Genomic DNA, 14,654 nt, shown 5'->3' with positions numbered 1-14,654 from the left:
CAAAGGTCAAAGGATCGATTTAAAAGGATCGAATGACAAAAGGGTCGAATGAAAAGGACCGAAAACAAAAGGATCGAAAACATTTTTATTTTTTTTACATTTTTTTTTTTGGGGGGGGTCCCCCCAACCCCTGTTTTTGTGGTAAAAACACTTTTTTTACCTATACGAAAAAAACCCCAAAAATACATAATTAAAGAAAAAATATTCAATCCTTTTGTTTTCGGTCCTATTACGTCGATCCTTTTGCATTCGATCCTTTTACAGTCGATACTTTAACTGGACACCACTTGCAAACACTGTGCCACATTACATTCGTCTTGGCTTGCAGCGTGAACAATCATGTGCATAGCTGAAACAGAGCCATGGAGTATTCTAAGAGAGATCTCTTTATTTGTGTATCCCCAACAGGAAAATCATTACATGTGTTTAGGTCTGCAGGCATAGCTCAGTAATAAGTAAATGAACATACGCAGAACGGCGGGTAGAGCATTAAGAATATTAGCATCTTTTACGACAAAACAATAAAAACGTAGATTGTTTTCAAACAACAAAATCACATTTTCAGGTAGTTCACATACTTTCAAATTAAACAAGGCCTTTTCTTTCTCTTGTCAGGATAATGTGGTCATCCTTTGACTGTTTTGGCATTTTATGAGGCTCTGGAACTCCCTACCAATTTCCCTAAGGCAGAAAGGCAATCTGTTTACCTTCAAGACACAACTCAATAATCCTTTATCTCTTTCCATCACAATTTAAATGCACGATAGGGACTAAGAGAGCAGCAGTAGCAGGCGTTGGTACCATGAAACACAACGCATTAGATTAGATGTTTTTTGTAGGCTTGTTTTTGGGCATAAGTGCAGATCGGGCAGTTTTGGATTAGGCCCACTGTACCCTTTTTTAGGTGTGTTTTAAGTGCCGAGGCAGATTATACACAGAGTGCACTGGTGGTGGTTAGTTTGTCCTCTGCAAATGTTCCCTGATCCGATAGCCCTGTCCTAGCAGAGCCGGGTTCCACCCGTAAGCACCGAGCTCCCTTTAGCAGAGCTGTACAGATACACGGATCAAGGCTCTACTCCATGAGCAGGAATGGGCAGTCCAGTTGGCACTTGCAAATTGCCTTTGGGAATATGCTAGCTTGACAATACACGCCTTCTCAAACCTGTATTTCAGTTTTGTATATGCAAATGCACTACGTATGTTGTACCGTCTCTGACAGAAACCAGAGTACTCATTCGTGGAACATCCATATATTCATTGGGAAATCTTCTGCTATGTCTATTATTTGCGTCTATTTTCAGTGAAGACCAGTTCTCTCACAGGGCTACTGAGCCTTGTTTGCCTTTCTGAGGATCCCCTCTACTAATCCTGAGACCCCTAGCATGGGACTCCCTAGTATTGTCAAGCGATAGGTGACTTGTAGGTGTGATACGCTTTCCCTCCAACTCCTGTTTCATATTAAGGGTTTGTATCCTTTCCATGTGTGTTTTGGTCTGTTCGGACCTGCTTTTCAACTGATGTGGCAAAGGCACATGTTGCCAAATTGAGCGCCTTTGTTTTTTAAATATGAAGACATAGTAGATGCATTTTGTATTCAGAGTCGGTAATACCCCCGCCGCTCGGGGCATATAGCTATTAGTACTCCGGCCCGCAAAATCTGCGTGACCAGGGCACTAAAAGCTTTTCTTTGGTCCCGAAACGCTGCAGTGTTTCCAGCGCATTCACTCCCGAAAAAAAAGAAGGTAAGTGCGGTTGGGAGGGCGGAAGGGAGGGGAAGGGGAAAAATAAAAATAAAAACGTACTTAGGTCCCCGGCGGGGGACGATGGAAGCCTCCAGCCGGGAGGAGGCTCAGAGCGGGGCTGGCCCCGCTCTGAGTCTCGACACGGCAGGATGCTACCATCGTCCCCCGCCGGGGACCTAGGGATAGAAGGTAAGTGGGGTGGGGAGGGCAGGGAGGAAAGGCAAGGGGAGTGGAGGAGAAAAAAAAAATCATTGCCTCAGTGCCCGCCAGGGGGCGAAGGTACCCTCTCAGCCGTGGGGAGGCCCGGAGCAGGGATGGCCCCGCTTCGATCATCCTCATTGGCTGAGGGGCTGCCATGCCCCCCCACCCGGGAAAAAAGCCGTTGAATCCCGACTGAGGGATTCCCGGCCTGGTAATGACTCGGCGAGGGCCAATAAAAATGGCTCTTTCATTCTGATTGCGCCCTCGCCTGGTACTAATTATATGTAACACATGTCTTTTAAATTGTACCCATTTCACAGGAGTCTCTCAGGCTTTCCCTGTTTGGCTTTCTGACTACGGCAGGGAAGTTTCCTGTTCTGGCAGGAAGACAGTAGGTGCCCAAGTGGGTGCATATGTGATGATCAAACCACTTTTCCTCTTTTCTGTGGACTAGTCAGAAGGAAAGGAGGCAGTGAGAAGTGTTTCCATCTCTGAGATATTAAAATGTCCTTTCTTCTTTTGTGTTGAGCAGTGCTGTCAAGAGGAGAGGACCAGGTGACGAGTAGGGTTTCATCATATCTCGTTGCAGGCCAGATTTTCCAGAGCCTGTGTTCCCGGGTCTGGCTTTCTCCGTGCAGCGAGACACTGTTCACCACCTGCTCCCCCTCTAGTCCCTCCATTAATGTGGTGGGCTCCCTGCAACTCTCGTTCTCTCTCTGCCCGACAGTCTGCCTTTTCCATTCAGGAAAGGTGGCCTGTCATTAAATAAAGTACAACAAAAGTGGGCTTAACAGATACATTTCTATGTCTGAGGGGTCTTAAAGGCGCATTTCTTCTCTTGGGTTCGATAGGGGACAAAGGAAAAAGAGAGTTGGTGATTACTTGCAGATTTCTGAGTTAATACATCATTAGAAGGTTTCTACACGAGTCACAACTTCTCATGTGAGAGAACACAAACCGTATGCCCTTTTAGCTTCGGTGCCCGCCCACCTCGTTGCGGTCTTTTCAATGAATTTGGTGAAACTGCAATTCTGCCGCATTTTTCTCTGAATTTTTGTATGGAGGTGGAGGGGTATGGGAATATATATTTAAGATTTGTAGGGTACTTGAATAGATGGGATGAGGAAGGTGGCACCGAAGGTGGGTAAAATGCTGCCAGAAATGCAGAGAAATGGCCAAAACCATGAGGTGTCCCGGAACCGTAGCTTCATTGCCTCTCCCTAGTTTAATCCCACTACTAAACTACAGACAAAAAAAATTTCCTTGAATTACTTGGATTCAAAGGAAGCTGTCCAGAGCGCTTCTCTCATTTCTCTTTTCCCAGAATATTTGAATAAAGACAGGGCAACTGCAATTGGCTGTTGTCCTTTTCCTGGACTGGTTCCTATAATGTGTTTTGACAATTTCAAGCATGGACCCATTGCCCGTTCAAAATAAAGGTACCCTTGCCAAAGGCCATGTGCTAGCTGAAAGAGAGGAGGACCTTGGCTCAGTAAAGTGCAGCCAGCTCTAGGTGGACTTTGAAACAAGCAGCCTATAAAGGGTCAGAAGCTGTGCTGAGGGAGAACAGATAATGTGTGACCTGCTGCTGTCACCATCCCCTGTGTCTGCATACATCGCGTAGGTTAGCAAAAGTCGCTGGAGTGAATTGCCCATGCCCACCTTGAAATCTTGCCATGCTGGATGACTGGTCAGGGTCCCTACTCTGTGTGCCACAATCCTGAGCTTGTGCAATAGCCTAGACACAAAGAAAGACGTTTCTAATTACTACTGCTTTCATGAGCGAATACTGTGTGTGTTTCTTCTGTGATGACTTGCCATCCAGTGGGAGGCTAGACTGTTTGGGGTGTCTTTTCACATCATTCGAATATTCCAAGCTGGCAGAAGTTGCAAAGTCCATAGAAAGTAGAAAGTCAAATAGATCAAGAATGGGCAACATTAACAGCAGCCATGTCATTGTTTTCTCCAATAAGAGAGCTTTCTAAAGATGTTTCCCTGATCTTTGTAGCATATACAAGATACATTCCTTTCCTACTGGATTTAAGACACAAACCTCTATTAACAATATTAACTGATTACTTTTCATAGCAACTAACAAAATGGTTGCTTCATTATTGGTTGGAAAGATACAACTTTTGACAGATCAAGTGGGAACAGAGGAACTAATTCATAGAGTAAATGTAATCTTCCTAAATTTAAAAAGAAATCAGAATCTCAAAAGGTAACTGATTTAAATGGCCGGTTTTTCTATAATCCTGTGTGTATTTATTTATGTTTCTTGTGTAGTTTAATGTTACAGGATATTTGATTCCACTTGAGACATTTTTTGTGTGCTGTTGGAATTAGTGTGTGTCCAATTCTCTAAAGCATAGGTGTTCAATGAGCAGTAGGACTAGGAAGAGAATAAAAACTGCAATCTCGCCAGCTGTGTTGCTGTATTCTCCTCATTGTACAATTCACTCATAAAGGAAAAGCTTTAAACATAAAAACAGGAGAAAATAATCAATTTCTAAGCATGTGAACTCCATGCAGAGGATTCTAAAATCCACACCCATTTCTGGGTGCTGAATACCTATCCAACAGAACACATACGAAATTAGTTTTTGTGACCAATATGACTCCTTCAATGTATCAATATATACATATATATGTATATGTACACCTACCTACGATATGCTTCATGTGGGATATCATGCCTTTACTATATATGGTGTGTGTGTGTGTGTGTGTGTGCAAGCTATGAATTTTGTGTACCAGATAAATTGTGATGTATTTTGATGAAACAATTCTGAAACAAAGATCTTTTACTAACCTAATTACTATATATATATATATATATATATATATATATATATATATATATATATATATATATATATATATATATAGGTATATACACACATATATAGGTATATTTTAATTTAAACTATTATATTAATTATATTAGTGTACATACTAGTACAAAACATGCTAATTTGTAATGTTTATTTTACACAAAAAAGGAGTATGCCGTTTAACCAAAAACATTGCCCGTAATATTATTTTCCTACTGCACTCTGCAAATGAAAGTCCTTCTATCAGTCTGAAAGCACGAGTAAGGAGTATGGTACGCCCAGTGCAGAAACAACACAGTCTAATATAATGATGACAGCGGATCAAAGGTTTTGCACAGTAGCTGAAGCAAGCAAGGAAACAACCTACATATTATATTCTGATTGTGAAAGAAAGAGAGGTAAGGCAAGCTTTATAAGACATCAGGAACAAAGGGACTCTCAAGACTCCTCACAGATAACCGTCTCCACCACAAACGTGTTCTCAAAGTGGCGAATGTGGTGGCAGTTTTCAGCCTGGCGTTTGTCGATACCTTGGAGAGAGAAAAAATAAGAATTGTTTGCATCAATTTAGAATTCCAGTGACTGCACATACACTTAGGAACATCTGTGCTTAATTTCCTTTACAGTGACACTTATTAAAAAGCACGCCTGAAACCGAAGCTCCCAATTTCTCTCCACAAGTTGGAACGCGTGGAAACAGCTAGTAATTCATTCTAAACTGTTAAATCAGGATTATCCAAAGGCCCATTACATCCTAAACATGAGTATTCAACCTTTCCTGCTGTGTATCTAACTATCTCAAAACAGGAGGCAGCCAAGACCCAACATCATGTGTACAAGCCATCATCTCGGGGGGCTACATTGCCTTACTGATTGCCCAACCCGCCCCAGAACGCGATATGGCAAGGGTGAACAATCAAGGTTGTAAGTTTAGCATACGACGTACCCGAACCATGCATTCATTTTATCATGCAATATCTTCTGGTCTATTGAGAACCAGCGCCAAGGTGATGTAACTACCTGATGTTGTGCTTTCCCAGACCCGATATCATAAATTAAACTGGTTTGAATTGGCCGAAAAAGAAAACGTGCAAGTGGCAACAACCTACCAATGATGTTGACTTAAATGAACAACCCATCATCATCGGATATCTAGAAATACAACCTTGTTTGGAGGAGTTGTTTTGGCTGCACTGTTCACTTAATACTAAGAGAACCAGTAAAGTGCAATAAGCTCTTCCATTCAGAATAGGATTGACATTTTGAAATCACCAACTAATCACTATGTCTGGCATCAAATTACAATTGGACGGAAAAATGCTAGATTTCCAATAGGTTTAAAAACCCATTTGTGACTAAATCATCATGTAAAAAGTGATACAGGTAACAACAATCATTAACAAAATATATTTAAATGCACACATTTTGACCTATATAAAAAGAAATCGAATTATCATAAAGTTTACCATCCCAATAGTGTTATTAAAAAATGCTAAATAAATATAATCATTTGCATACATCGTTTGCATAACAATCATAAAATGTACTTGCAAAGGTGTACAGTGGAATAAAAGACATAAAACATATAACATCAACACCAAAAGGAACCCTCAAACCAAATCCCAAACATATTTTGACCTTTTAATTTTCTCGAAGATGCACAGAAAGAAAACAAAAGTGTCTCCAGAGCTCACCCACCCATAGAGGCCCAAAAAATGGGAAGAGAGGGAGGGGAACGTACAGATTTGTATACCCACATGTGTAACTAAGTACTCAAAATAAACCCTCCATTTCCCAGAACCCAGGTCAATGTGACAAAAGCAGAAAAAGAAAGTCTAAAAAACAAGTTCTACATGAAAACCCAAACATCCCTTTGACTGATAGCTACTGGGCCCCAGAGTTAGTTAATGAGTGGGTTACAGTCATCCTCCTCCACACGCAGCAAATGAATAAATGGACTAGTACCCTGAAAACTATATTCAAAATCCTATTCCAACCAAGAAAGTTTCAGATGAGAAACGCAAATCCCCAACATCCAACTGAAAAAGGTCATGATAAGTCTGTGTAACCACAGAACTATCATGTTCCAGACCACACATGCCTGCCTGTTATCCCCGATCTACCTTCTACCTATCCTTGTCACTACCATCTCTAATCTTTCATCCCTCGCACCAGCACTGATCCTCCTGCTCTGACACTAATGGCCACTATCGCAGCCAGTGAAAGGTCCAAAGACAGTGACAACAAATTCCTAGCCAAGACCCACAGCCCCTACAGGGTTACCCAATAAAGGCATAAACCCATCGTTGCCACTGGCCCTCCCACCTATGAAATTCCCGCAGTCACTTCACTTCAGCTTTCTAGACAGACAAACAGAAATGAAACTACACCCATCTCCAAAGAACCAATATTTTTAATTACAACCACTGAACAGGTTATCATGCCTTGTTCTTCTGACAGAGGGGCGCCTGCTACCTTGGTTGAATTTTTTGAAGGAACTTGGGGTTGGTCACCTTAGGTTACCTGGGGGCAACCAGACGTGGACTCCCTGCTCACTGTGCTTAGAGAGGCTCAGCTTCACCTCACTGATGATGCCCAACAAGGCTGAAACACGTGTATGGGGTTGCTGGTGGTACTCTTGTTCAGAGAGGAATTGCCATAGCATTTCAGTGCTGGACTGCCCATGTGGGCGGGACAAAGACTGATATGCAAATGGATATTTCCCATCTGTGAAAGGTACAGTGAGCAAAAAGCAGATGGCTGCAAACTCTCAATGTGGTTTACAACCACTGAACAGGTTGTCATGCCTTGTTCTTCAGAGAGAGGGGCGCCTGCTACCTTTGTTGAATTCTTTGAAGGATCTTGGGGTTGGTCACCCTAGGTTACCTGGGGGCAACTAGACGTGGACTCCCTGCTCACTGTGCTTAGAGAGGCTCAGCTTCATCTCACTGATGATGCCCAACAAGGCTGAAACACGTGTATGGGGTTGCTGGTGGTACTCTTGTTCAAAGAGGAATTTCCATAGCATTTCGGTGCTGGACTGCCCATGTGGGCGGGACAAAGACTGATATGAAAATGGTTATTTCCAATCTGTGAAAGGTACAGTGAGCAAAAGGCAGATGGCTGTGAACTCTCAATGTGGTTTACAACCACTGAACAGGTTATCATGCCATGTTCTTCAGAGAGAGGGGCTCCTGCTACCTTTGTTGAATTCTTTGAAGGATCTTGGGATAGGTCACCCCAGGTTACCTGGGGGCAACCAGATGTGGACTCCCTGCTCACTGTGCTTAGAGAGGCTCAGCTTCACCTCACTGATGATGCCCAAGAAGACTGAAACACATTTATGGGGTTGCTGGTGGTACTCTTGTTCAGAGAGGAATTGCCATAGCATTTCGGTGCTGGACCGCCCATGTGGGCGGACAAAGACTGATATGCAAATGGATATTTCCCATCAGTGAAAGGTACAGTGAGCAAAAAGCAGATGGCTGTGAACTCTCAATGTGGTTTACAACCACTGAACAGGTTATCATGCCTTGTTCTTCCGAGAGAGGGGCGCCTGCTACCTTTGTTGAACAATATATTAACACGCCTAACCCACCCCCTTACAACCTGGACCCTAGCAATGCCCAAAAAAATCGCAACTTCATCATCCTGAGCATCATAAAAGCTAGATCAGCTGTGCGAAATGCTGCAAATAATCACCTCTCGCTTAAAGATGAGAAAATCGACCTACTAGCCGTCATCAAAACTTGGTTTATGTTTAACTTTACCACTAGTCTTAACATACTACTACTAGACAACTAAAATAACATCACTAATAACCAAGCCATCAGACCCTGAGGTGCAATAGCCCTTGTCTAACCAGATAGGTACTCTGTTAACAACATGTTTCTGTAATTCTTAACCTGCAAATGTCTTACTGACAAAAACAAATATATAATGTGCATGGTGGCCTATTTGGTCACACTTTCTCAGGAATGTTTTGTCAGCTTCTAAAAAAGTCCTGATTCTACAAGCTATACATTAGTGACTTGACTCTTTCTCCAACAAACAAGCTAATCAATTCCAGAATACTATGGTTAATGTGGGGTTCTTCTCATGGGTTAAGGCAGCCACTCGTAGCAATGGAAATGCTCTTGACATCATCATCAGGTCAACTATCAGCCTAATATGGCACCCCTATATAATGGTCCCTGAGTCAGATCACTAACTGATCCTTAGCAAGTGTCAACTCCCCCATTCAACAAGCCCATACCATTATATCTCTCAGACCACTGAGGAAGATAATAGCTCTAGACTCACAACACACATTTATCCCTCCAGACTTTCTTGGTTCTGATCAAGATCCAAATGAACTTCTGGATTCTTGGTAATAAGAGATCAAATGTCCACTAGACGTCCTAGTGCCAGCCATCCAGCTACAACTCACATCCTTACATTAAAAAGCAAACACTTTGTTTGAGAACAAGCTCAAAACAATGAGAAGATCTTTACGAAACCTAGAACACTGGTGGAGATAGACCCTATTCCCCCAGAGACAGCCTAACCTGGAAGATCACGGCCAGGGCATATCATGCCAAGATCAACAAAGCTTACTTTCGGAATACAGTTACCGCTGACATTCTGGAGCATTTCAATCCTTCAAAGAATTGAGTGCACCATCTCAAATTCAACTGACCTCACACCCCCCCACAGAAACTTGCTGACAGGTTGGCCCAAGCTTTCAGTGATGAAATCCAGACTTTTCAGATCAACATCCCCAGACAAACCTCTAACTTCTTCGCAATGTCATGCACCCCTGAAGAGAACTTACATTCTCTGCATTTAACCCCAGCTACCCTCTGCTTGCCTGCTGCGTGCTTAAAGCCCCCCCTTGTGCCACACCCATGATTAGCCTCCCATGACTGGGACAACCTGACCAAGTAAAGGCTCCTAGCAAACATATTGTACTTGGCAAACCTAATATAAAAAATGCCACAGCATAAAATATCGAAATTTAAAGAAGGTTTTAATTCACTACGTGACATTCAGTTGGGTTTCAGACTATTCAGTAGTCCAAATTAGCCAGGGTATTAGGTAAACCCATTCCCTCATTAATCCTATCTTCACCTGAGCTCTCGTAATGTTTAGTTAGCTACCTAACTAAACCTTATATGCCATTAGTTTATTCAACAAAGTTTTCCCCAAACTCTACATTTTTGCTATCCTAGATGAAAGATTATTTTACCGCACCTTAACTACCAAACCGATGGATCCTGACTTCAGCACCCTATTCACACCAAATGACTCTTCACCTCTTCACACGCGTGTCCTGTCCACCACATTCACAAGGCGCCATTTTACCACCATGTTTTAGTGCTTCTTTTCATAACAAGGCAATCACTCTCAATCACTCTCTCTTATACATACAATCAATAACATTCAGGCAGAATTAGAAGCAGTGACCATATCAGACACGATTAGAAATAGCAATGTCAGGCAGGACTAGGAAACATCTATGATATCAGGTATAGTTAAATATAATGACCATCTGGCACCTCCACCCACCCAAACACATACTCAGGCGCACACACAATCTTGCTGGTATGCCCACTCACTGAAATGGCACTGCCTGATGCAGGATCTCTCCACTTCCAAGTCTGACAAGTCTTCCCAGAATTCCTGCTTGCCAATAACCGGCTCTCCTGGGAGGGTGCGGACTTAGCCGCAAGCTGGGTGTGTAGGGGCTAGGGGGGTGGTATGGCAGGGATCCTTAAGATTACAGGCCAATGTGGCTTAGCAGGAGCATACATACACTACTGGAGTGCAAGTGCACTGCAGGTGTTGTGCTATTAGTGTCATCCCATATTCATTGTCACGCCATTGCCCTATTAGTTGCTCTGGCCCTGCTCTTATGTGACCCCAATTTGTAGGATCAGACCTTTTTTTATCATCCACTTTTCAGTATTCTGCAGTTACCTTCCAACATGCAGACTGACAGGGCAATCCATGGAAATTCGCACAAAAGTGGCGCAGGCGGCTGGCGCACAGTGTTCCTGTGTGATAGACTGGGCCAGCCGCGTGCGATAAAATCCATTTCAGCGCACAGCGTATTCATGGATTTTAGCCTCCAAAACCAGCCGTGGCGCAGAGTGGCGCAGCGACCCTGCAGCAGCGCCAGTTACGCCCCCAAGAACGCCCCGGCGCAAGAAAAAGGCATCAAAATCCCCAATCCAGCGCAAAGGTCTGTGACAACCCAAAACCAGTTTACCGGACTGCCAAACAGCAAACGCCAAGCGAGGAACGTGTATTACGGGTTTTGCGGTAACTTCCACATGCGAAAGGGTCTGTGCGAGCAGGTACGTGTATAACTGGGGCTCGCGTGAAGTTACACACGCGATTGGCCTGGGTACGTGTATTTCAGGGGTGCGCCGGAAGTGTTACACGCGATTGGGCTGGGTACGTGTATTTCAGGGGTGCGCGGGAAGTTTTACACGCGATCGGGCCTGGGGAGCGGTGTACGTGTATTCCAGGGGTGCACGGGAAGTTCTACACATGATTGGCCTGGGTACGTGTATTCCAGGGGTGCGCGGGAAGTGTTACACGCGATTGGGCTGGGTACATGTATTTCAGGGGTGCGCGGGAAGTTTTACACGCGATCTGGCCTGGGGGAGCGGTGTACATGTATTCCAGGGGTGCGCGGGATGTTCTACATGCGATTGGCCCAGGTGCGTGTATTTCGGGGGTGTGCGGGTGTTTTCACACGCGATTGGGCTGGGTACCTGTATTTCAGGGGTGCGCGGGTGTTTTCACACGCGATTGGGCTGGGTACGTGTATTTCAGGGGTGCGCGGGAAGTTTTACACGTGATCGGGCCTGGGGGAGCGGTGTACATGTATTCCACGGGTGCGGGGGATGTTCTACATGTGATTGGCCCAGGTGCGTGTATTTCGGGGGTGCGCGGGTGTTTTCACACGCGATTGGCCCAGGTGCGTGTATTTCGGGGGTGCGCGGGTGTTTTCACACGCGATTGGGCTGGGTACGTGTATTTCAGGGGTGCGCGGGTGTTTTCACACGCGATTGGGCTGGGTACGTGTATTTCAGGGGTGCGCAGGTGTTTTCACACACGATTGGGCTGGGTGCGTGTATTTCAGGGGTGCGCGAGAAGTTTTACATGCGTTTGGGCTGTGTACGTGTATTTCAGGGGTGCGCGGGAAGTTTTACACGCGATTGGGCTGGGTACGTGTATTTCAGGGGTGCGCGGGTATTTTCAAGCGAGGAACGTGTATTACGGGTTTTGCGGTAACTTCCACACGCGAAAGGGTCTGTGCGAGCAGGTACGTGTATAACTGGGGCTCGCGTGAAGTTACACACGCGATTGGCATGGGTACGTGTATTTCAGGGGTGCGCCGGAAGTGTTACACGCGATTGGGCTGGGTACGTGTATTTCAGGGGTGCGCGGGAAGTTTTACACGCGATCGGGCCTGGGGAGCGGTGTACGTGTATTCCAGGGGTGCGCGGGAAGTTCTACACATGATTGGCCTGGGTACGTGTATTCCAGGGGTGCGCGGGAAGTGTTACACGCGATTGGGCTGGGTACGTGTATTTCAGGGGAGCGCGGGAAGTTTTACACGCGATCGGGCCTGGGGGAGCGGTGTACATGTATTCCAGGGGTGCGCGGGATGTTCTACATGCGATTGGCCCAGGTGCGTGTATTTCGGGGGTGTGCGGGTGTTTTCACACGCGATTGGGCTGGGTACCTGTATTTCAGGGGTGCGCGGGTGTTTTCACACGCGATTGGGCTGGGTACGTGTATTTCAGGGGTGCGCGGGAAGTTTTACACGTGATCGGGCCTGGGGGAGCGGTGTACATGTATTCCACGGGTGCGGGGGATGTTCTACATGTGATTGGCCCAGGTGCGTGTATTTCGGGGGTGCGCGGGTGTTTTCACACGCGATTGGCCCAGGTGCGTGTATTTCGGGGGTGCGCGGGTGTTTTCACACGCGATTGGGCTGGGTACGTGTATTTCAGGGGTGCGCGGGTGTTTTCACACGCGATTGGGCTGGGTACGTGTATTTCAGGGGTGCGCGGGTGTTTTCACACACGATTGGGCTGGGTGCGTGTATATCAGGGGTGCGCGAGAAGTTTTACATGCGTTTGGGCTGTGTACGTGTATTTCAGGGGTGCGCGGGAAGTTTTACACGTGATTGGGCTGGGTACGTGTATTTCAGGGGTGCGCGGGCATTTTCACACACGATTGGGCTGGGTGCGTGTATTTCAGAGGTGCGCGAGAAGTTTTACACGCAATTGGCCTGTGTACGTGTATTTCAGGGGTTGCGCGAGAAGTTTCACCCGCGATCGGGCCTGGGGGAGCGTGTGCATGTATTTCAGGGGTGCGCAAGAAGTTTTACACGCAAATGGCCTGGATGCGTGTATTTCAGGGGTGCGCGAGAAGTTACACACGCGATTGGGCTGGGTACATGTATTTCAGGAGTGCGCGGGAAGTTTTACACGCAAATTGACAGTGTGTGTCCTCCCAGGTGTCCCCCCACCCCCTCCACGGCCCCTGCAGGCAGCCCACACCACAGGGGCCTACCCTGCACCCCTGGTCATGTTCCACAGGCAGCCCATCCACCATGGCCATGCCCCCCAGCCAAGCCACATGTCACGTTGCAATATGATCACCAACCCATGTCCCCCAGCACCCCCAGGAGTGTGGGGCACATGCCAGCAGGCCCCACTCATGTCCCCCAGCACCCCCGCCCCCCAACAGTGTGGGGCACCTGCCAGCAGGCCACCACTCATGTTCCACTCATGTCCCCCAGCACCCCTGCCCCCCAGCAGTGTGGGGCACCTGCCAGCAGGCCCCCACTCATGTCCCCCAGCACCCCCGCCCCCCAACAGTGTGGGGCACCTGCCAGCAGGCCCCCACTCATGTTCCACTCATGTCCCCCAGCACCCTCGCCCCCCAGCAGTGTGGGGCACCTGCTAGCAGGCCCGCACTCATGTCCCCCAGCCAACACGTCATCACAATCTAGATCCCTGGCCCTCATGCCCAGCCTCCACAGGCCAAAGACCCACCCAAGTATTGCATACACCCACATAGAAATGCCAATCACATGATACAACTCCAATGGCAAGCATCCAAATGAACACATGTCCCTCCCACATACACAATGGGTGCAAGTGAATGTCAAAACCCATATCATGACATGCATGAAACCAATGACACAATACCACTAATAGAAGTATCAAAATGAATATATTAAAAAAAAACATGAATGTAAAACAACAGAAACACACAACAATGGGAATAAGAAAATAAAAGGTCCATGTCCGATAATAAATGCAAAACAAGAAATCATAATCCAAAGAAAAACCAAATGAAATGTTGTCCAAAGTCACAGTCCAAAAAATGAAAATTCAAGGGAAAAACCAAAGTAAAAACCATTGCTCCATGGTGAACACATAAAAAAATCAAAAAATAGAAGAATCCAATGGCGAACTATGTACATCAGAATAATCCAGGGTCCATGAGCCCAACTCAATAAATGAAACCTACAATAAAATACTACCTAATGTAAAAACTATACACAAAAATTTGGTCCATACAACAAGCGGTCCAAAATAATAAAAAAACAAATGGAAACCTAATACTAACTAACTAACTAAACATTTACAAGGGCAGCGGGCTAGTATGACGGCTCACTTCTGGATGTTCCGGGCCAGGGCATCATCGAACTCCTGCTCGATGTCCCGGAGGCGTTCCTCTTCCATGTCTCCGAGGGTTTGCAGGGACGATGACATCCGGACCCCCAGGTCCCTGCAAATCTCCTCGAGGCACTCGGCACGCCTCAGGGCCCTCCGCATGGAGTTCTCCGCCCTAACCATCGTGAGTC

The 14,654-nt window shown here is 45.9% G+C and overlaps 1 protein-coding gene across 1 annotated transcript in view; it reads right to left on the bottom strand.

Annotated features, from left to right (window-relative positions):
• Positions 1-368: 368 nt before the first annotated feature.
• Positions 369-14,654, bottom strand: part of ITM2C (integral membrane protein 2C) — a 261,271-nt gene continuing 246,985 nt past the window's right edge. The window contains exon 6 of the mRNA XM_069618310.1: positions 369-5,307. Coding sequence (XP_069474411.1) covers positions 5,216-5,307 — 92 coding nt within the window. The 3' untranslated portion in view covers positions 369-5,215. The remainder of the gene's footprint in view (positions 5,308-14,654) is intronic.

The sequence above is a fragment of the Ambystoma mexicanum genome, chromosome 10, assembly GCF_040938575.1.
Source record: "Ambystoma mexicanum isolate Mex_15411 chromosome 10, UKY_AmexF1_1, whole genome shotgun sequence".
NCBI classification, from domain to species: domain Eukaryota; kingdom Metazoa; phylum Chordata; class Amphibia; order Caudata; family Ambystomatidae; genus Ambystoma; species Ambystoma mexicanum.
Note: the sequence above shows the minus strand (reverse complement) of the source record. Positions and strands in the feature narration are given on the sequence as shown.